Source organism: Mesoplodon mirus, assembly GCF_964341445.2.
Source record: "Mesoplodon mirus genome assembly, chromosome: 11".
NCBI lineage: Eukaryota > Metazoa > Chordata > Mammalia > Artiodactyla > Ziphiidae > Mesoplodon > Mesoplodon mirus.
In genome coordinates, this window is record NC_138987.1 from 13,838,957 (window position 1) to 13,862,754 (window position 23,798).

At 34.1% G+C, this 23,798-nt stretch overlaps 1 protein-coding gene across 3 annotated transcripts in view; it reads right to left on the reverse strand.

Moving 5' to 3' along the window:
• CEP290 (centrosomal protein 290) overlaps positions 1-23,798 on the reverse strand; it is a gene marked incomplete at its 3' end in the record, with an annotated part of 87,999 nt that overhangs the window by 62,138 nt on the left and 2,063 nt on the right. For all 3 annotated transcript variants that reach the window (XM_082636865.1, XM_082636866.1, XM_082636867.1), the window contains exons 4-18: positions 23,559-23,628; positions 23,158-23,204; positions 21,295-21,438; positions 17,062-17,115; positions 16,155-16,307; positions 15,578-15,760; positions 14,848-14,937; positions 11,750-11,872; positions 10,681-10,804; positions 6,388-6,560; positions 5,497-5,659; positions 3,890-3,990; positions 3,730-3,817; positions 1,894-2,006; positions 234-318 (exon numbers count right to left, since the gene is read on the reverse strand). In XM_082636865.1, coding sequence (XP_082492991.1) covers positions 234-318; positions 1,894-2,006; positions 3,730-3,817; positions 3,890-3,990; positions 5,497-5,659; positions 6,388-6,560; positions 10,681-10,804; positions 11,750-11,872; positions 14,848-14,937; positions 15,578-15,760; positions 16,155-16,307; positions 17,062-17,115; positions 21,295-21,438; positions 23,158-23,204; positions 23,559-23,628 — 1,711 coding nt within the window. The remainder of the gene's footprint in view (positions 1-233; positions 319-1,893; positions 2,007-3,729; positions 3,818-3,889; positions 3,991-5,496; positions 5,660-6,387; positions 6,561-10,680; positions 10,805-11,749; positions 11,873-14,847; positions 14,938-15,577; positions 15,761-16,154; positions 16,308-17,061; positions 17,116-21,294; positions 21,439-23,157; positions 23,205-23,558; positions 23,629-23,798) is intronic.

Sequence of the window (23,798 nt, forward strand, 5' to 3'; positions counted from 1 at the left end):
GAACAAAAGAGAAAAATAGACTTATTTATCATCACAATAAATTCAGATTAATAACATGCTCTGAAAATGAATATAGCAAGGCAAACCAAATAGATGAGAGACTGAAGTCTATACATTATAGTTAGTTAAGGCTAAAACAGACTAGAAAACAGAATGTAGTAAAGTCCTTTCAATCCCATAATTTTCAGTACAGACTAAATAAATAAGAAAAATAAGAGATAATAGTGACTTACATTTATTCTGAAATTTGGCTATTATTGTTCTACTTCTTTCTAAATCTCTTTCCTTCTCAATTAGTTCTCTTGAAAGAAATTCATTCTAAACAAAACAAAGAGAAAAAAATTGATTTTTAAAAAAAATGACAATAGTTTATAGTTTTGAAGTTTAAAGAAGTTTGACCAATTGAGGTTTAACACACCCACAGCAAGCTACAGAAACGTAGCAGCACTCACAAAAATAAAATAAAATCTAAAAGGTAAAACAGACAATGATCCTCCTCCCACCTTCTCCCTCCCCACCCCCACCCCCCGCACCCATGGCAAAAGGCAAACAGATAAGGAAGGTTTTTGTCTTTGGCACCACAATCATCTCTTTTAATGATCTGCCTTTACACTACCCGTTCTGCCTGGCTTCTATGATGTTCAAGCTCTATTTCTGCATTTCTACTTTGTGCTTCTTTGATCAATAAACCCTGTGCTATGGCTTCATTCTAAAGAAACATTTAATAAATTAGGCAAGTCAATGAGTTCATTTTAGATGTACTGCATTTTTAGATCTTTTAAAAGACAGAATGTGTATAAATTAGTGTTAATGTGCAAACATAAAAGAATTCTTATTATAATTGCTACTTATCAAATTTTGTTAGAGAAGTCATAAAAAAGAATTAAAAAAAAAATCGTAGGAATGTAATTTGGAGGAGAGCTCACCTGAGATCTAAGAAATACTAGTTCTGTCCATAGCTGTTCTATAAGATTTGCAAGTGGATCTATCTGAGATAATTTTGATTGTGCAGTAATTGGCACAGGGTCCAGAACATTAACTTCAAGTTTACTTTTCAAAATCTCTGTCTGTACAGGTACTTCACTTTTTCCTTCATCTTCTTTGAAATTGGTATAATCGTAGTTTATTGGGGTACGAACCTGTTCATCTTCTGATATTGCTACTTGTGATTTAGCCACGTCAGCTCTATTTCCATGAATTTGTTGACAAAGTATTGCAGATTTTTGCCTAAGTGATAACTTCTGCATTAAGTCTAGAGCTGTTGATAAGGTTCGTAAAGAAGAATCACTTTTTTGTGTGAAATTAGTCTTCTCAAGTGCCTGATGGCTTCCTGATACTTTCTTCATAGACTCATCAGAAACAGAGTATAAATGGTCATTTATTTCTTCATGATTCTCCTTACTAAAGGTATTGACTAATGATTCTAGATTTGTTAAAGACTGTAGACAGGGTGCTTTAAAAATCTCCCTTATGGTAATAGTTTCTGGAGGTGAAATGTTATCTTTCACTTGTATAGATGAAGAATGTCTAGTTAAAGAGACAAAAGGGTCCACTTCACTTTCTACACTATGACGAATTTCAGATAACATTCTTGATAATGATCCTATGGTCATATTCTCTTCAGGCTCATTCTGATATGACTGTGGAATATTGAATGATGGTCTCCTATGTGGCAGCTCTACTTTATCTGAACTCCTAACCTGTATTCAGAATAAACAATGTCTCATTAATGAATCTTGGGATTGACAGGTTATTGAAATAAAACATTTTCCTTTTATTTAACAAGTATAAAAAGAAGCAATGTCCAAAATGAGATAATGGGGGCAGAAATGAAAGCCCTGATAATAATATTTTTCTTTATTCTCTTCACCATAGCAGTACCTTACTATTTACCTTTGATTGTGCTTCACTCATATTTTTGAGGCTCATGAAATCAAATTTTATTCCTCCCATTTTATTCTCTTGAGAAAAGTTTTCAGTTAGGTTCAGGTCCTCAACAGTTAATCCTACATATAAAAGAATTAACAAATGAGAAACATAAAAATAACTCTGCTATTATTCCAATACTTTAACTCTTAAAAACTAGAATCAAGTTTTAACTCAAACAAAATGTAGAATAATTATTTCCAAAATCCTTGATCTATATGTAGCCTCCTATACAACTTCCTGATTTAGCTCACTTTTAATAAGATATTAATAAGTTGTTTATTTTTTGATATTGAGCTCCATGAGCTGTTTGTATATTTTGGAGATTAATCTATTGTCTGTTGTTTCATCTGCAAATATTTTCTCCCATTCTGAGGGTTGGCTTTTCGTCTTGTTTATGGTTTCCTTTGCTGTGCAAAAGCTTTTAAGATACAATGGAATATTACTCAGCCATAAAATGAAACGAAATTGAGTTATTTGTAGTGAGGTGGATGGACTTAGAGTCTGTCATACAGAGTGAAGTAAGTCAGAAAGAGAAAAACAAATATCGTACGCTAATGCATATATATGGAATCTAAAAAAAAAAAAATGTTATTGATGAAACTAGTGGCAGGGCAGGAATAAAGACGTAGACATAGAGAATGGACTTGAGGACACGGAGGGGGCATGGGGGGAAGCTGGGGCAAAGTGAGAGTAGCATTGACTTATACACTACCAAATGTAAAATAGGTGGCTAGTGGGAAGCAGCCGCATAGCACAGGGAGATCAGCTCAGTGGTTTGTGACGACCTAGACAGGTGGGATAGGGAGGGTGGGAGGGAGGCTCAAGAGGGAAGGGATATGGGGATACATGTATGCATATGGCTGATTCACTCTGTTGTACAACAGAAACTAACATAGTATTGTGAAGCAATTATACTCCAATAAAGATGTATTCAAAAAAATAAATTAAATAAAATAAAAATAATCTTAAAAAAGATATTAATGAAAAACAATTACAAATTTTATCTTTGCTATCATTCTTTTCCCATTTAATAAGTACTTAATAGTTAAAAGACACATATAAAGAAAGTAAATAAGAATCATGAATAATGACTAAATTGCTTAATACACTAATAAATTACGAAGTTTTGCCCTTCTAGAAATTTTTGATGTATTGTACTATAGACAGCATAATGCTAAAAAAAACAAAACAAAAACAAACAAACAAAAAACCCTCTATTATTCATAGATACTTGTGGGCTTGGGCCAAGTTAGGAAAAAAAATGCCTTCTCTATGGTCTTACAAAAAGCACTGTAATAACTATTAAAAAATAAACCAACTGTTCTCTTTATATCATGTAAGATAAAACAAAACAAAAAATTGTTAATTTTTATTCAATAAAACATTACTTTCACTTAGTAAAGAATAATGTACTATTAAAACTTCCAATGCATAGCTTTTAAGGAAAAAGAAAATATTAACAGTAATATATATTGACAAAAATTACTAAGTTTTGTCATTACTAATCACAACATACTGGGATTGTCTAGAAATTAATACAGATTATATTGTAAATTTTTCAAAAGTCCATGATTCTGATGTTTGTTTTTTGTTCACTTATTATTCTTTTAACTGTTTAGATTTAGGACTAAACTCAATGACACTCACTCATACACTCTTCATCAGGCCATTATTTTCATTTATCAAACTTGTAGCAAAACCACAGTAATATAGCAATACTATTTCTAACATACAGAAAATTACAGATCCAGACAATTCATTTTCCAATGATTCTTTTAAAGGTTTGGAATAACAGTATACCTGAAGTTGCAGTTCTTTTTCCTTTTTCTTGAGCCATTTGACGAATTTTTTTCTTCAGATCAAGTCTTTCTTCCTCTAGGCTTTCAATCTACAAAATTTAAATTGTTAGTATTTTTCTTTACTTCAACCAGGAAAATAACCAATTGACTACTGCACTTGCCTCTTTCAAAAGAATCTGGTTTTCAGCTCTGTACTGCTGCTGTTTTAAACTTTTGCTATTTCTGAATTCAGTTAAATCAATCATTGTCTTTGGTTCAAGGCCTAAAATAACAAGCAAAATGATTAAAACCTTATTAATATTCAAATGTACTACGAAAACTTCATACAGCAACTGGTTATCATCAAGCAACTGGTTATAATCTATTTAGCCAGCATCACTGAAGAATGGGGGACTTTTTGTGCAAGAATTTTTCAGGTATTTGAACTGTAACCATACAAGCTAAAATTTTATCACAATTATTAATGGAAATCCTGACAAAGACATATTATGATCTGTCTTCCATGTTGGACTGTCAGAGAGGTACTATAATGTACTAAGAACAGAAGCTTTGTAATAAAACAAAGTTGGGCTCAATTCCCACTTTCAACTATTAGCTGGTTGTAGGGATAATACTATATGTAAGTACATGTGTATGAATGTATACACGTATTTCTTTTTGGCTTGTTGTCAGGGGTATAATAAAATTAACCCAAATAAAGTACTTATAGCAGTGCTTGGCACATAGTAGTCAATATTAATATCAATATCAACTATATTTTATCATGACTAGACTGATGCTCTCAGTGTGCCTCTTTCCTAACTTCCCATTACTAAGCAGCTATGCTCTGAAAACCAGATATCAAGATTGTCTCAAGTAATTATAAAGCAAGATTTGGGGCCTTTAAAAAACAGAAAATCTAGTGTTTGTGACGGCTCAGTCACCTTTAGGAACGTCCAGATTGAAGTTGGCCGTGATCTGGTAGATCAAGTTGGTTAGACTAAGTCTAACTTGAGGTCCTGGCATGACTCTGGGTCCTAGATAGACACTTTTTTACAAATAAATAATATGTATAAAATATTTATTTTTCCTTCCTTTAGAGAATAGTTTTTACAGGTGATCATTTTAACTCTAAGAAAGCATTAAGTGGTATTTACCAAGTATAATGAAATCATGATTTAGATATTTATTTCCATTTTAAAGTAGCAATTTAGATTGGACTGCCGTAACATTCAAACTAGTAATATTCACTAATGAACTATTTATTGATATCAATATATAAACTCTCAAGCTATATTTATTAATTACTTCTTAGAATCAATAGTAACCTTAAAATACTCAACCCAAGTAAAACTTAGTGCAAATTATAAAAGTCAAGTATTTAAAAGTCTTGAAAAGGATTAAACAGTATTTCTAAATGTCCCCATGAATTCATCTGAAACTAGAGCATTTTGCAAACTAACAAACTACTTTTGTTGGAAAAAAAAAAAGGTTAACTTCTAACAGTGGTATTAACTAAGTAGCTTTCCTTTTTTTAAGCATGCAATTATTATTGAGGAGATCTCCGACTGAATATAGCAGTGCTCCAGGTCTGCCCAACCACCATCCCAGCTCCATCAAATCCATAATCCCACTTCAACTGGAACAGCTCCACTTTTACTTGTTTTAAATATTTTTATAGGAGGAATTATTTTAAAAAAAGCATCCAACTATTTAAAAATAATCATAAACAAAAAAAATGACTTGACAATTAGGTTGATCAAACTACATATCTTAAAAGATGACTTACCCATACGCTCTTTAAGTGCCTCATTCTCATCAAGGAAATCATTGATCTTCAATTCAAGTTTATTGATTTCCTTTGTCAATACTTCAATCTCTCCATCTCTTATTTTAATTTGGTTTTTCCAATTCTTTATTTCAATAACAGCATCTTCTAAGCCATAAACTCCCTGAAAAATACCCAATGTAATTTAAATATAACATTGTTTATTTGAATAAACTGTCAAATTCATGAATTTGTTTTCTTACTAAGTCTGAGGGGAAGTGCACACATAACTAAGATTTACAACTGTAAACTGTATTTTTTACTGTACTTTTAAAAAACAAATCCAGTAATAATAATAAGAAATGGAACAGTTGAAATTTCCCAGTATAGCATCCTAATGGCAAAGTAACTCAGAATATTACGCATAAAACACTTAACAAAATACAGAAAAGGAATAGTAAGGGAGAATCAGCAATACCATTAGAATATGTAGGTTATTAGTTGCCTGACTTAGCAATAATCAGATTTAAAAATATAAAAACTACAAAGTAAAGGCTGTGTTGGCACAGTAGGTGGTAAAACTGTCTCTGTTACGACTTTTAGACAACTAATCAGTGGTGTCACATCTACATGGTGGTACAATGACACAGATTACGAAGAATCTAATCCTGTTGCCTCGCCAAAACTGATTATCTGGGCAAAATGCTTTAATCAACTGGTTTGAAAACAATTCTGCCAAAAAGTAAATGCTGCACAAAAGTTTGAACACTTCAGTATAAATCAATTAGGATAATCTTTATCACAAGATACTTCTGGAATGTTTTTAAATGGTATAAAGAAAATGGCACAGAACAGTCTATAAGTGGCAAGAATAATTCTAAGCTCCCTGATGGACAAGATAAAAATACATACCGATTCATAATCTTTTAATCGCTTCAAAGTCTCAGCTAGTTCTTTATCCTTTTCCCTAGCATCAGCCTCAGCCAGTTCAGCTGTTCTCTCAGCCTCTTTAGTTCTCTCTTCTAAAATTTGAACCTTAGACTGAATTTTCATATAATGAGTCTGTTGAGAAAGTGCTGAAGCTCCTACAGGGTAAAAATTAAAATCATGAATGAACTGAATTGACTACTTACTCCTATAAAACACTGGTTCCAGTATGGGAAGCAGGAAAAGTGGTATGTCACTAAAAAAAGTCCATTTGATATTATAATTTTATATTTGTAAAATAAAGTTTTGATTTGGTTTTATTTATAAAACTAAAAAGGAAATTTTAATAAAATCTTAGCTGAAAGGGTATGGATTATAAAAGACTGGAAAACACTGCTTTACAAAGAATGATAATTGTGGCAAACGCTGCTGTTTCTAATAGTTAGCTCCCTTTTGTCCACTGAATAGAACTATGGATTTTTAGATGGACACATGGCCACTTGAAATAAAGACTAAATTTCCACTTACATTCCAGTAGCTAGGTGTGGTCATGAGACTAATAGGATATAAACAGAAAGACCATGTGCACATTTCAGGAAATGTTTTTAAAGGAGAGGAGTGAAATTTTCTTTTCTGCTTTCTCCTTGCTGCCAGCTGGAATATGGACATTAGAGCTGGAACTCAAACAGTCTTCTTAGAACATGAGATGGAAACCACATGCTGATAGTCAAAGCAACAAGATACAGGGTCCCTGGCATCTGGTATTCGTACAAGTTGCACACCTACACTAAACTAGTTGCCTCAACTTTGATTATATCACGGAAAAGTACATTTCCATCCTGTTTAAACCATTGTTACATTTGATTTTTTTCTGTCAGTTGCAGCTAAACTTAATTGTAACTAATAGTTAAAAAATTCCTACTTGTACATCTTAACAAACTGTTGCTAAAACCAAAATACAGTATTTGTATCATTCTAAAATTTACTGACAATCATTCTTACATTCATCCATAATAAACATCTACTGATTTATAGGTCATATACCTATATACGGGCACTGGACTAGTGTGGGAGATCACACACGTTTATAAGAAGTGAGCCCTGTTCTCTGGAGTGAACAGCCTAGCTGGAGAATGTGACAGAGGTTCCTGTCCCCAAAATCTATTCTCCCTTTCTTCTGCAAGGCCCTCCACAATATATTACCTGCCTATCCTTCAGTACATGCTCTTTGCTTCTTGCCTCCTCTTCCTCTGCCTCGCTGTTTGGGATTGGATGTGAGGATAAAGTTCCATTTTGCATAAGGCAGATGAAGGCAATACCCCAGACTGCCTAACTAGACCAATACACAAGTGAGAAATAAACTTCTATCTTGATTTTGCCACCATTTTTCAGATAGTTCTGCGAGCTAAATCTAATCTTAACCAATGAAAGGAGACCACCATTAACTGTCATGCACAAGTTAAATTCAAGATACAGAGTATACTCTAGTACACACGCCTTCTGTGGACTTAGGAATTACATGACTACGGACTGACAGAAGCGTCACTATATAAGACCTCTTCCTTATTTGACAGCAGAGATCAACCGCCACTTTTTCTCCTGGTGGCTGGAATATGCAAACCCCACAACATCAGTGATCCTTTTAAAGCCACTTAAGCTACTGTCAAAGAATAATTCTAACACATACGTAATACAGACACATGTAGAAATAAGTATAGCAAGTGGGCCTTGATGCTGCTCAACAATCACGCTATATTTCCCTAGTCTGGTTCATTCTTCCAGATGACCATTTCCTACCTTCTCTTTACTTCTCTCTCCTCAAACTTCTAATATATCTGCCTCTATCCTCACTTTCAGCTGAGAACCTTGCTTCCTCATTCACTGAGAAAACCAAAACTTTTACTGTCAGGACATCTACCCAGGCACATCTGACAGTAACTACACACCCCACCTCTCTTCCTGTTACTACGGATGAACTCTCTGTGCTCCTAAGCCAACGACTCCACTGAACACTAGATCCCATCCCACTGCCTTCTCAGGAATATTACTCCAGAAGTCCTTCTCTCCCTCCCTTGCTTCATCAATTCATGAATTGTTCCCTCTTTAATGAATCTTTCCCATTAACTTAGAAGCATGATTATTTCTTCCATTTAAAAGAGAAAACCATTTTCTTTATCCCCCTTTCCCCTCAGGCTACCACTCTATTTTTCTCCTTTCCTTCATAGAAACAGCCCTCAAAAGTCTCTGTATTGGCCTACTTCATCTCTACCCATCTCCTCTTGAACCAGAAATGACCACTGCTAAATCCAGTGGTCAATTTTTAGTGCTCCTCTTGTCTTATCAGCAGCAATGAATATAGTATGGAACACAGTTGCTTATGCTCTTCCTTTTTTTTTTTTTTTTTTTTTTGCGGTACGCAGGCCTCTCACTGTTGTGGCCTCTCCCGTTGCGGAGCACAGGCTCCGGACGCACAGGCCCAGCGGCCATGGTTCACGGGCCCAGCCGCTCTGCGGCATGTGGGATCCTCCCAGACCGGGGCACGAACCCGTGTCCCCTGCATCGGCAGGCGGACTCTCAACTACTGCGCCACCAAGGAAGCCCTATGCTCTTCCTTGATGACATTCCACATGTGAGTTTCAGGGCTCTACATACTCCTGGTTTTCCTCCCATCTCTCTGGTCATTCCTTCTCAGCCTTTTTGGTTGTTCCTTTTCATCTCCCCAAGTTCTAAAGTAAAAGCATCCCAGGGCTCAGTCTTAAGATTTTTCTTTTTAACCAACATTTTCTCCTTTGATGATCTCAGCCAGCTTCATGATTTCAAGTACCATTTTTATGCATAAAGTTCCCAAATTAATATGTTTAGCCCAGACTTTCCTCATGAACCTCAGACTTCTATATACAAGTACCTACTTAACATTTTCACTCAGATGTCTAATAGGCATCTCACACTTAACATGTCCTGTTTAACTAAGTACCTGACCATCTCTAAACCTGCTCTTTCCACAGCCCTCCCCAGCATTCAGACCAAAAGCCCTGATAACTTTCACATCCTACATCTGATCTGTCAGCAAATTTCATTTCTATCACCTTCAAAATACATCCAGAACTGACTACATGTAACTCCACTGCTACCTCCATGCTTTAAACTACCATCACCTCTCTCCAGGTTATTACAGTAGTCTTATAACAGGTTCCCTGCTTCTCTCCTTACCACTCCTAGAGTCTATGGCAGACACAGTCCAAGTCAAAATATATCACTCCTTTCTTCAGAAATGTTTTGATGTCCATTCTCACTTAAAAGAAAAGCCGAAGTCCTTACAATGAACTGTAAGGCCCCATATGATATGGCCCCTCGTTACCTCTCTGATCTCATCACCTACTACTGCCCACTTGCTCACCCTGCTCCAGCCACAAAGGCTTCTTTGTTGTTCCTCAAACATGCTCAGTACACTCCTGCTTCAGTGCCCTGCACTTATTCTCACTGCTTAGGGACATCCACATGGCTCACTCCCTCATCTTCTTTAAGTCTTTGTTCAAATATCTCCTCAGTGAGGCTTTTGCCTCACTATCTAAATTACAACCACACTACCATTATTTCACTTACACACAAACACACACATAGACTCACTCATTATTTCCCCTTTGTGTCTAATTTTTTTTTATCTTCAGCAATTACAATAAATATGTCATGAACTTATTATGAATAGTTTGCATTACTGTGTTCTGGTATAACTACAGTATATAGTGTTTTGGAAATATAAGATCACTAATGTTGTAAGGGCTTACATTCAAAGGATTTGATGAGTTAGGTAAGCTAGCATGACCCAAGGTAGGGAGAATATAATGACATATCAAGTTGGGTAAGGTTAATTCAAATGTTGACAAGTCATTTACTTCTGAAAAATCTCTGCGATGTTGCTACACTGATCAAAATTTTATTTTCTTCCATTCTTTGTTAATTACAAAAAGAGGATAAATACAATTATATCACCATTTTTCATTTCTTTTATACAGCCAATCTGGTAATAGAGGTTAATGTAGTTTTCATCAGAGAAAAACTACAGAAAATACTGCCATCATTTACCTGTGTAAATACTAATATCATATATACAGTAGTCAATAATACCTTGTACAATTTTTTAAAAAATATAAAATTCAAATAAAGAAAAATCACTAACATATCTTTTGGCATAACATAATTTCATTTTAATAAAAATAAACTATTTTAAAAACTTAATGGTATATAAAATGACTATATACTTATAAAAGATTGAATTACCTTTGTTTCTTTGGAGCTCATTTTTCAAATCTTCAATAATAAAAGTATTTTTTTCCATTTCTTTTGTATATTGATCTACTTGGTAAGTGAGCACCTTAATTTGACTATCTCGTTCTTGTATACCCTATAAAATATTTTGAATATTACATATTATCACTTTATGAATATTAATCTACATTTTTAAAGTAAGAGAAAAGGTAGGTCTTGTTTTTTTCAACAAGACTATAGAATATATTTTTGTGAGTCAAAACCATGCCTTTTATTATTTTGTATGCCTCAACTGCACTAAGCACTGTAGGAATACTTCTGTCACTCTAGTACTTAAAGATGATATAAGGGCAAGCACTCTCACAAATACGAATTCCAGAACTCTCTAATATTTGTGGCTTCTAATGACTCCTTTTGTGTTACTTTTCTTCATCATCCAATTCTATCTTTTTATCATTTTATGTTTGTGTTTTACCTTGTGCTTTTTCCTTTACTCAACTTAGCTTTCACCCCTGCAGTACTTCATTCAAAAATCTTGTCCCTTGCAATCGTCCTTATTCTCCAAATACTTCCCAAATTTCCTTCTTTCTTTTGGACTATGACTAGAGAGCACAGTTGATGCAAGTGTAACTTCTTTCTATATGAATATATTTGTACTATCAATAAAAACAAAAATTTTATACAGTACAAATTATAACCATACTTTAGCTTATTTCACATTGTACAGGATATTTCAGCACTAAAACACAACACAATAGACTTTAGTAACAGAGAATTAAGATACTTTTTAAATTTCTAAAAGTTTTTAAAGTTTCTTATTAAATAATTCCCAAGCAAAACAATAAATGTATTATCTGCATCAATAGAGAAAAATACATAAAATAATTTTATTCCTAACTCTAAACTTAATTCTAATTTTTTCTTGGAACTGGACAGTGTAAGAAATTTCAAAAGACTTTATTATATACCCAAAAGTGCAAGTGACTAGATTAGGCACAGGAGATAAATAAGACATAATTCAGAGTTTCATTGCCAACTTTAACAAACCTTGTTGATAAACCAAATTTTGAGAGAGTTTTACCTGTTGTAGAGCCATAATATTACTTTTATCAGCATCAAGCTGGGCATTTTTCAGTTTCTCCCTCAGGTTATGTAACATTTGCTGGTACTCAATAATTTCATCATCTTTAGAAGACAAAATTAACTAGAAATAAACAAAATAGGATCTGTTACATAAGAGGAAATTAATAAACCATTCCTCATTTATGGTAAATATTTTAATATATACCATTAGCAGATTTCGAGAAAATGTAGGAAATAAAATTCTTTGAAGTGAGAAAATAGCAACTATTGGAATGACCACTGTTCTTTTGTGCATACAACCTGAAATTCAAATAAGAAATGATTCAAAAATATACACTGTATTTTACGCTTTTTAAGAAATTCACTCTTTTAAACAATCTCAAGTTTCCAAAACCCATTCCTAGAACACTAAGCTATATAGAACTCCCTGCAATTACAAAAGGTTTTCTACAACTAATCTTTTATGAAGAAAACATTAAAATGACACTAAGAAGCATAAAATATCTTGAATGAATAAAAGGTATCTTGTTATGTTGTATGAAAGGAAAAGGCTAGCATTCCTCTAGACAAGAATGGAAGAGGTCCTCAGGCCTGACAACATGCATACGGTTAAGGCACTGCCATCCACTTCATGGCCTCTAATCACCATTTTTTAATACTGTACTGCATATTTGAAAATAGCTAAGAGAGTGGACCTTCAAAGTTCTCCTCACCAGAAAAAAAAAATTGTAACTATGTATGGTTACAGATGTTAACTGGACTTACCGGGGTAATCATTTTGCAATACATACAAACATCGAATCATTACACTGTATACCTGAAACTAGTATCATGTTATGTCAATTTTACCTCAATTTTAAAAAAATGAAAGGTACCTTGTGTTATTTGCTAGGACCAAATATCAAAATCAATCTATAAATTAATTTATAAATTTAATATATACCCAATAAAATAACTAAAATATTTTAAAGAACTGTTTCTAAAATTTGTATTTAAAAAGCACATTTATAAGAACCTAAAAAACAGATAAATAATGAGAACAGCTTTTTTTTTTTTTTTTTTTTTTGTGGTATGCGGGCCTCTCACCGCTGTGGTCCCTCCCGTTGCGGAGCACAGGCTCTGGACGCGCAGGCTCAGCGGCCATGGCTCACGGGCCCAGCCGCTCCGCGGCACGTGGGATCCTCCCAGACCGGGGCATGAACCCGCGTCCCCTGCATCGGCAGGGGACCACTGCGCCACCAGGGAAGCCCGAGAACAGCTTTTTCAAATATTTAAGCATAATAATTAAAACAAGTGTATATGGTTAGAAAACAGATCAATCAATATAAAGAAGAGAGTCCCAAAATAAATTCAAATTCAACAGTTTTGTATGTAATAAAAATGGAAGTGTATTTTAGTAGGAGAAAAATGAAATATTCAATAAATGATGTTTAGACAACAGAGTAGCTCGGTTGCATCCATATCTCACTCTTCATACCAAAATAAATAATATATGCTTCAAAGATTTACATGTAAAAGATGAAACTAGAAGATACTAGAGAAAATATGAGAAAACAATTTTATACTCAGAATCCTTTTGAACTATGATACAGAGGCCAAAAGCCATAAAAAATATTAAATTTGTGCAGTATTAAAAAAATTCTTCAGGGGCTTCCCTGGTGGCCCAGTGGTTGAGAGTCCACAAATATTGGAAACCTCCTAAACGCCACATAATAGGGAATCAATAACATACATATCTACAAAGAAAAATTACATTAAAAAGAACAAAGTAGGGCTTCCCTGGTGGCGCAGTGGTTGCGAGTCCGCCTGCCGATGCAGGGGACGCGGGTTCGTGCCCCGGTCCAGGAGGGTCCCACATGCCGCAGAGCGGCTGGGCCGGTGAGCCATGGCCACTGAGCCTGCGCGTCCGGAGCCTGTGCTCCGCAACGGGAGAGGCCACAACGGTGAGAGGCCCGCATACCGCAAAGAAAAAAAAAAAAAAAAAAAAAGAACAAAGTAATACCATATGTACCGATATAAACTAAGCAAAAGATACTAAGTAAAAACGAAGTGCATAAGAATACATTTGCTAACATCTCTCCCCCAAAATTAAACGATTAAAAACAACTCTTTTTTTCCTGGGGTTGGTAAACTATGGCTCATAGGTCAAATTTGGCCTGCTGCCTGCTTCTGTAAAGTTTCACTGGGAAAACAGCCTTGCTCATTTATTTATGTATTGTCTATGGCTGCCTTCATATTATAATAGCAGAGTTCAATAGATACACCAGAAACCAAATATTCTAAAATATTTACTCCCTGGCCTTTTACAGAAAGTTTACTGACCTCTGATTGATTCTATAAACTTCATTTCCACTGCTACTGCTCTTGTTTAAAATATAGGTTAGCTGAGATTCCCACATGATAATTTCAAATAGCCAACAAGATTTATGTGAACCTTGTTAGAAACAAAGACTATAAAAGTGATAGCTTTTAAAATTAGATATATTCAAAATCATTTCAGACTTTTTTCAAAATATATAATCATCACAATCCTAACTTCTGATATGGTAAGGCTTGGGGTTATGGTTGGAGTTAGAGAGTGTTGAGGAGGAACAGACTTCTGAAAAGACTTCTCAGGTGATTCTGAAAGATCCCTTCCCTTACTTCCATTCCTGATCCACTTCCTTACTCCCAATTCCACTGAATGCCAACAGCTTGATTAATATAACATGGAAAGAGAGTCAGAAACACTAAAATTAAACCTGGAACTATATAACTAATATATACAAGGTACCTATGGTTTACGTGAAAACATTTAAATTTTATTTATAATTATCTATTTTAAATGACATATTATATGTTGGACTTAGATTTCTATCAGAAAATTAAAAATTTTAAATTTAACTCATTGATGTAGAAGAGCTCATTCAACAACAGATAAGCTAGAGGTCTACACACGAGTTCTTAGAGTTTTCCAGCTAAAACATTTAATACACTTTTAAAAATGCCGAATAAAAATGTCATTAACTAGTACAAGAACTTTAAAGAAAATTAAGACTAAAAAATTGAAATCTAAAATGAAAATGAAAAAGCTATTACAGCAATTGAAAAAAGCACCTTCCATTCTTCTACTTTTGCGTTGACAGCTGCCATGATTGGATCATCTTCTTCATTTTTTGCTTTCAGAAGATTTGTAAGCTCCTGCACCTAAAAGGCAACAACTATTTCAAGAACTGTTGCAAATTAGTGTACTATACATGCATTTGTTGTATATGAATATTTACACATATATTACACACATGATAAGCATACATATGCACATATATACATATACATTACAAATGCATATTCATTATGGGAGCAGTTCTGTAGTTAAGGTGACCTTTAATTGTTTGTGCATCTTTACAGTTGTATAATTATTTTTTGTCATTAGAGAATTGTATTTTTAAGTATTACTCTATTTTTTAAACAAGTTTAAGTAGTAAACAATATATTGGTTTCTATGATATTTAGAGTGTATTTATTTTAAGGTACAAAATTAAGCTCGATGGTCCACAGGACTTCTAAGAGGTTGTAGCAGAAAATTTGCAGGATTGTTATCTACATATTCATTCAGGTATCACCCATATACTCTACATGGCAGGAATTACAAGGTATATGTAAGGGGACTAGAGAAACACACAGAGACAAATATATTACCATGGCAACATATTACAGTATAAGATGACATACTAGAGCATAAGACAAAAATTCATACCCTAGAAAGTTAAAAGTACTTTCTAGTTTCAAATAAATAGTAATGAGGCAATATGAAGTTTGCCCAAATAAGTCAAACAGGAATTCTTACTTGAAGCTGGTAATGAGCATTTTCTTTTTTTAACTGGTCCATTATATTATCTGTCTGATGCACAATAGCTTTCATCCTATTGTATTCATCAGTCATCTTCTCCATTTCCTGTACAGACTCTTCTAGATTTTTTCTCATTTCTTGATTCTGAAGTTCAAGTTTCTCATTAGCTTCTGTTAAAGTCTAAGAAAGGTAAAGATGCTACAGTTAAAAACAATTTAAGAAACTAAAATTTAAATTAATACTAAATGGAGTCATAAGTGTCTGCTGGAGAAAACAGAATTCTTCATAGATATTTAGTATCAATTGCTATTGGTCAATTAAACCAAATTAAATATCAAGAAAAGTGTAAGTAAGTATCTTAGTTCTTAAACAGTGCTCAAGATAGGAATATAACAAGAATGAACTTGCAAGATTTGCAACTTCAAAGATGCAATTTATTTCATGTTTTACAAATACATAGTTGCAGATTTATACTAAATATATTGAAATGTAGGGCTAAATACTAGTTTTATATTACAATGAAATTAAAGGTTTATAAAGATCATTGATTTGAAATGACTTCTATCCATTTTACCTGAATTTCATCTAGATATTGGACAAGTTCATAGTTTTTTTTAGACAATTGTGATCGGTAGTCACTGTCTTCTCCTCTTCTTGATAAAAGTGTTTCTTTTTGTGAATCTATTTGTTTTTGATAGTCAATAATATCCTGACGAAGCTGTTCATTCTGAAGGCAGATCAAACACAGTATTCTATTAAAAAAAACTATCCAAAGAAACAAAATTTCACCCTCTGAATAGTGATCTCAAAACACATCTTTAAAATTCCAAGGTTTCACCACCCTTAAAGCCTCACCTTTTTCTTTAGACGTTTGTTCTCCAGAAGAGGACAGGAAAAAGGTAATTAGAAATGAGAAAAGCAATATATAATTAAATATAATAATTAGAAATTAAAGTAAACAAAAAAAATTTTTAGGAGAATGAGATATTATTTTGGATAATCAAAGAAAGCAAGAATATTAATTACCAGCCAAAACAAAAAAAACATTTTGATTATGTTAAAAAGATAAGCACTATCAGGATAAACAATGTACAAACATTATTTGGCTCAGAAGAACCAAATAATAATCAGAATTTGTAAGATTTAATGAGAAACAAAAGTTTTTTAAAAATGCCAGATAAAGTAAAGAGGAAATAAGGCAGAAATCCAGTCATATATTCAGTTAGCAAACTAGCAAAGAACAGCTTAAAAAAAACAAAGCAAGATTTACCCACATAGACCTAAGAGATGAATGTAGTACTTAATGGCCTCACCTTTCAACTTATTTTCTTTTTCCCTAAGACAAAGTCATATCATAAAACACGGTTTGAAAACATCAATTACTTAGACAATTCCAGTTCTGGTTACAGAATTAATTTATGAATACTTTTTTAATAAGTATCTTTGTTGAACCACCACAACTACTAAAATTTTTTACTAACCTCTCTCCTTAATTTGCTGTTTTCATTTTCTGCCTCCTCATTTCGAAGAGCCAACTAAGACAGCAAAACACAAATAAGATAAAATTCAGCAGTAGTTCTATGTAATGCCAGGTTTTCAGTTCCTTTCCAGTAACACAGAGAATGTTTAACTACTGAGGACTTCATGTCGACCCAAGACGTGAATAATACGCCAAAATTTTGAAAACTAACTAACTAAGGATTAGGAAGGATGAAGCAGGTTGAGTTTAAAAGATTATAAAACAAAAAACAAAAACCTCTAACCAAAGGATTCAGAAAACAAAACATTACCCTCTTCCTCCAGCGTAAAACCTAATAATGAGTAGTCTTCCAACCAAGATCTTCATCATTTTGCAGTTCTATTACCAGAGCTAGAATACTCTTTGCTCTCAGTGAGCATTAAATTACTTAGAAATACAAAGCAGTAGAACATAATGGTTAAAAAGAAGCATGGATGCTTGGATATTGGGTGGGGAGACTAAAAGGACATTATTGGGCCAATAGAGGAAATCTGATTATGGACTACATATTAGATAACAGTACTGAATTGATATTACATTCCTGAGTATGCTAATTATATAAGTAGTTATATTGGAAAATATAACTACTTATATAGTTATAAAGGAAATATAACTACTTCCTTTCAGTGGAAACACACTGAAATATTTAAGAATGAAATATCATGATATTTGCAATATTTAAGTATGAAGTATCATGATATCTGCAATTAACTCTGATGTCTCAGCAAAAAAGAAAGGAGGGGAGGGGAGGGGAGGGGAGGGGAGGGGAGGGAAGGAGAATAAGTCTGTGTGTACAAAGATAAAGCACATGTGGCACAGTGTTAACACGTGAACCTATATGAAGAGTGTGTTTACTGTTTTTCTTACAATCTTTATGAAGATAAGAACGTTTTCAAAAAAAGAAGTTTAAAGAAAGTTCATAATAAAATGCAATGTGCTATACGAATTTTAGAATTTTACCATTATTATTATTATCATCTGGGAGTTAAGAAACAGTCCCATCCTGTTTTGAATTGGAAAATTTTAACAAGAGACATGTCAGGAACTTAAGGCTAAAGCATTTAATACTACTGATGCTCCCTTCCCTTGGTTTTGAAACATCATACTCTTGATATTTGTCCTTTCTTGGCCTATTCCTTGAAGCACCACTTCCTCTTGCGTTAGACATTTCTATACCTAGACATCTGCCTTACAATCACTTCTATTGCTTCAGTATCTACGCTGATGACCCACAAATTCTTATCATCTACCCAGTATCTCTCGAGTTTCTTATCCAGATATCCTTTTTGAATATGCCCACAAGGACCTCAAACTCAACATGTACAAAACAAATAATAATCACAAACCTTCTAAACTCCCCTTGTCACTTCTAAGTGATAGGTGCTATCTACCTATCCAGTGGCCCAACCCAGAAAATTAGGTAGACTACCCATTCCTCCCTCTTCACCAACAACCAATCATTCATCATATCCAATTACATCTACATCCCTCAAACATGTCTATGTCCCTAGTTCCCCTCAGTCACTAATTAGTCCATCGTCACACTGACTTAACACAAATGTCTCCTTACTAGTCTTGGCCCCCTTCAATCCACCCTCCACAAAGGAAAGTAAACTTGCAAAGTACAGATCTGATCATGATATCCCTGAGTTCAAAATCCTTCATTGGCTCCTTTTTGGAAAAAGGACCAAATTACTCAGGTACTGGCCTTTGCTTATCTCTCTAGAGGATCATAAATGTTAAAGCTGGAAAGGTAGGGTAGCACAGCAGATAAGAGCACAGAATTTGAGTAAATCTGGATCAAATCCTGGCTTTATCATTTATTAGTTGCGTAACCATGGGCAATTACCTACCCTTTCTGTGTCTGTTTCTTCATCTGTAGCCTGGGGGAAATGTCACCTCTCTCATATAAGTATCAAATAAGGAACAATGAATTAATGCATATAAAGTATCTGGAACATAGTAAGGACTCTACACTAGCTATTTTTACCTATATTCCAGCCAGAATGAATAACTGTAGTTCCCTGAATACACCATGCTATCTCTTACCTCTAGGTCTTAGTAAACACTGTATCTTCTACCCAGAATGCCTTTTCCTTAACCACCACCTACATCCCATTCCCTCTTCCAGGCTAACTCTTATTTCAGGTCTCAGTTTACAGATCACTTCTTGAACCTCAAGAGTGACTCAGGTATACCTCTCCAGAGTACTCCAGAGTATTCTTATATCCTTATGTATCCCCAGACTGTCATATTATCTTATGTTACCTTTGTTATTGACAGTGCATATCGTTGAGAAGCAGAATAGTGTTGCCCACTGTATCCTCAGTATTTAGCACAGTCTCTGGCATACTATAAGTACTCAGTAAAACTGAATGACTGGTTAAGGGCAAAGAAGAAATTGCTAAAGCAACTCTTATCCATATTCTACTTCAAGAAATCTAGCAGCTGGAAAGGTACATAAGCCATATATTCAAGTTGTCTGTGTGTGTGCCTATGAATGAAGATAGTAGTCTAAGATATGAATGGACATGGTGGTTCTGATCAGCTAACAGGGTGTGGTATCAATGGTGAGAAGTTGACTAATATATGGGCTAGACAAAAGAATAATAGCCCAGAAAAACACATACATGGCCACCTCCCTAAGCAATTCTATTACTGTATAGCATAGGTTGGACCCTTCATGATTAAGAAATCTATAGATCTGTTATGTTTCACTGAGTCAACTAAACAAATAATCCTCTAAGAGCTTATTGCTAACCTTCAGGTGGCATCAATCCATACTTTTTCCACTGCAAAAACTGTACAGATGGCTCACTTTTACGTGACTTCCAAACTATATAATAAAATAGATATATCAAGAATGGGGATGCTTTTCCTTACAAATCAGTCTATGATGAATTCTTTTTAAATAGCAATGTTATCTCATAATCAATGTCGTTTACTTAAAATTTATAACCATCTATTTCCAAGAGAACAATGGACAAAATAAGATTATCAGGATGTGATACAATATTGACCTTATAAAGGACACAAAGGTAGAAAAAGCTTCTGGGCACCAGGGATGGGATAGTTAATACATGTAGGCACCAGATTTTGTACTAAGTTCACTGACAGCTGAGGCAAAAAAAGAAAGCATACTATTTTCTGACAGGAAATACAAACTTATCAGCAAAAAAATAATTTTTTCCTCAAACTAAATTTAAGTGAACATTGCATGATTTTATAAATAACAAGTATAACATAAGAGGTAATAATAAACTATGCTTGTATAAAAGATGACATGTCATGGTTTAAAATATGAATTGATTTACAAAATGGTGAGATTAACACTTTTTAAGAACCTATGTATTACATAAAGTGAGGCACACCTGAAAATAAAAAACTTATTATTGAATATAGCACTAAAAGATTAATTTCCAAGTCTACTACTAATATAAATACAAGTAAATATCTTTTTCCCCAAAATATATTATGAAAAATAAGAAAATAAAAATTTTTTTTTTGTTTTATGTATTTATTTTTGGCTGCATTGGGTCTTCGTTGCTGTGCATGGGCTTTCTCTAGTTGCAGTGAGTGGGGGCTACTCTTCATTGCGGTGCACGGTCTTCTCATTGTGGTGGCTTCTCTTGTTGTGGAGCACGGGCTCTAGGCGCGCGGGCTTCAACAGTTGTAGCAAGCAGACTCAGTAGTTGTGGCTCACACGCTCTAGAGCGCAGGCTCAATAGTCAGAGTGCATGGGCTTAGTTGCTCTGCAACATGTGGGATCTTCCCGGACCAGGGCCCGAACCTGTGTCCCCTGCATTGGCAGGCGGATTCTTAACCATTGTGCCACCAGGGAAACCCAAATCAATTGTTTCTGAATGCCTATTAATTTCTTCATACCAATATTCCAGATCAAATCATCAACTTTATGTGAAGAATTCTAACATCCGGAGAAAAAGGTACCTCCATGTATAAAGAATTAATCTCTAGGTCATATTCATTCACTAGATGTACCTGATCCATTATATTTTAAAGACATGATGACAAAATGAACTGTTATATAAAACCTTAGCAATAAGCATACATCAATTCCCACAAATAACATAAAACATAAAAATTGAAACTGTCAGTAATAATTATAAAAAGCATAAACAGGTGGTGTTTTTTGGTAACTTGCACAGTTAAGAGTCATTGAAAAACTGTGCCTTACTTGCTCATTAACTTTCTTTTCTTTCTCTAACTCTTTTTCCATGTCTTCCAATTCTCTATCTTTTTGTTCCAACTGCTTTTCAAGTTGGCAAATTTCATCACGTAAAAAGCGAGTGTCACGTCCACCTGCAGAGTGCTGTGCCATCTTAAAGTAATAAACCAAAAGTATAAATTAATTCCATTATATCTGGAGATTCAAATGAATCAACAACAAAAATAATTATCTTGACTTTAAATTTTATCATAATCAGCACGAGATGTTTAAAATCATGTTGTTTAAAAACAATTTTTTTTATTAAGCATATTTAAGCTTTAGTTCACAGGCTGACAACCCCTTAAGCTTTTCCTGAGCCATCCAGAGTATGAAGAATTAACAGTCAATCACTCAGGCTCTGTTATAGCCGCTGAGCCACAGACACCAGGGTAAAGTGCAAAGGCATACAACGATCTTTGAGATGAACTATCTAGGCTTCCCCTGAGTATCAGAGCTCTGAAATCAGGCTACAAATCACCAGAGCCTCCACCCTAGCCACTGAGCCATGGTGCTCTTAACCTGCCCTTTCCCTCATACCACTGACTATTTAGACCAGTGTTCTCTAGAAGGACTTTCTAGGATAAAGGAAATGTTCTCTGCACTGCCCAATACAGTAGCCACTATCTACATGTGTCTACTGAGCACTTGAAATGTGGCTAGTGCAACTAAAGAACTGAATTCTTAACTTTAACTGTGATTAATTTAAATGCTAATGGCCACATGTAGCTAGTGCTACCATATTGAACACCCAAAATTAGATTATCTTTAAAATTTTGCAGCAGACTAAATACATTTTGCTTCATTTTCCTGTTACTTTGGGTCATAGTCAAAAACATCAAAAATCCTTTAGTCATCTAATCTGTCTCACATTCATCTCCCTAGCATACAGTTCTGTTACTCTTCTACCTTAACTAAACTTTTCTTACTCTTAACCTCCTTCAAAAAGCACTTTCTTACCAACATCTCCAACTGTCCTATCCTTCTATTCTATAGTAGTTGCCTCGCTAAACACTAACACAGAATCGGCCTTACTTCATAATTCACTTAACAAGTATTTATTGAGAATGACTGGTATTTCCCTAGAAGCTGGATATACGACAGGGAATAGAAAATAAACCATCTAAATTCACGGAGTTAACACGCTAAAAACGTGTTTGAACGCAAACTATCTGACTCCAGATCCTGAAATCCCCAGTTCATTCTCCACTATATTTCTGGTTTTATCTGACTTCTTTAAAATTTGACCACACATCTTTCACTCGTATTTTTAGCAGATGACCTCTCCATCCTCTCAAATTCCAGGCACTAAACCTACAAACATCAAAAGTTTCTGTTCATATCCATTCTTCCTTCCTCCCTTTTACCAAGGAAAGAGGTCCTTCCTCCTTATAAAGGCTAATCCATTTGTATCACATTCTTTCCCACAATCTCAGTAATCTCAATGTATTCACTTCCTTAACAATACATTCACATTTTGGCTCTTGGCTTTCTCAGAAGCTACCTCTTCTCCTATACCGTTCTGTCACTGTTCCTCAAACTCCAACATGCCTCATTCCACCTCAGTTATAGTAATCTCTCTGTATATTTCTCTGTACTACAAGCTCCATGAGGTTATTCAATGTTTTTATTTTGTTCACAATTGGATGTGCAAAATCCTTTGCAGAATTTAAGATACATAAATAGGCATGTAAAATATATACTGAACAAACAATTATAAACACAATATCATTCCAGTGATTTTTCCAGCTAATTATAATTTAAAAATTTTTAACTAATAATTGAAAATAATATTTGCAATGATTACACCCTAAGGAATACAAAAGAACATACCTCCAGTTCATTTTCCAGTTTCATTACTTTAGTTTTTAATTGATTTTCTATTAAAAAAAGATAAATATTTCAATTGGTCAGATCTATCTCAAAACAAACTTTTCAATAATTTTCAATAAAATTAATTTTTAAAGATTCCATCATGGTTGTAATGATAAGGTAACATAAGAAAATAACTATTTTGTACCTGATCCATGAAATAGGAGCTCTAGAAAAATCTTTCAAAATAAAATGAGTATACACATTTTATAAAATATTGGGTTGGCCAGAAAGTTTGCTTGGATTTGTCCATAAGATCTTACTTTTTAGTCAACCCAATATATTAAAGCTAATTCTTCACTGCTTAGTGAATAAATGAAATCCACTATTTAACACCATAATCGTTTCCCCAAGGCATTTACCAAATTTTGCTTGTTCTTCTCCAGCTTTTTCAACTTCTTCCAAAGCTAGCTCTACTTCTTGAGCTTTCATCTAAATGTTAAGAATAAAAAAAGTTATTTCAGTATGCCTTTACACTAGAATGTAAGCACTGAAAATAAGAATTTTGTTTTGTATTTGCTATCCCAGTACTTACTGCCTGCAATGCCTGGCACAAGGAGACATTCAGCAAACATTTGTTGAATGAATAGATGATTTCCTTA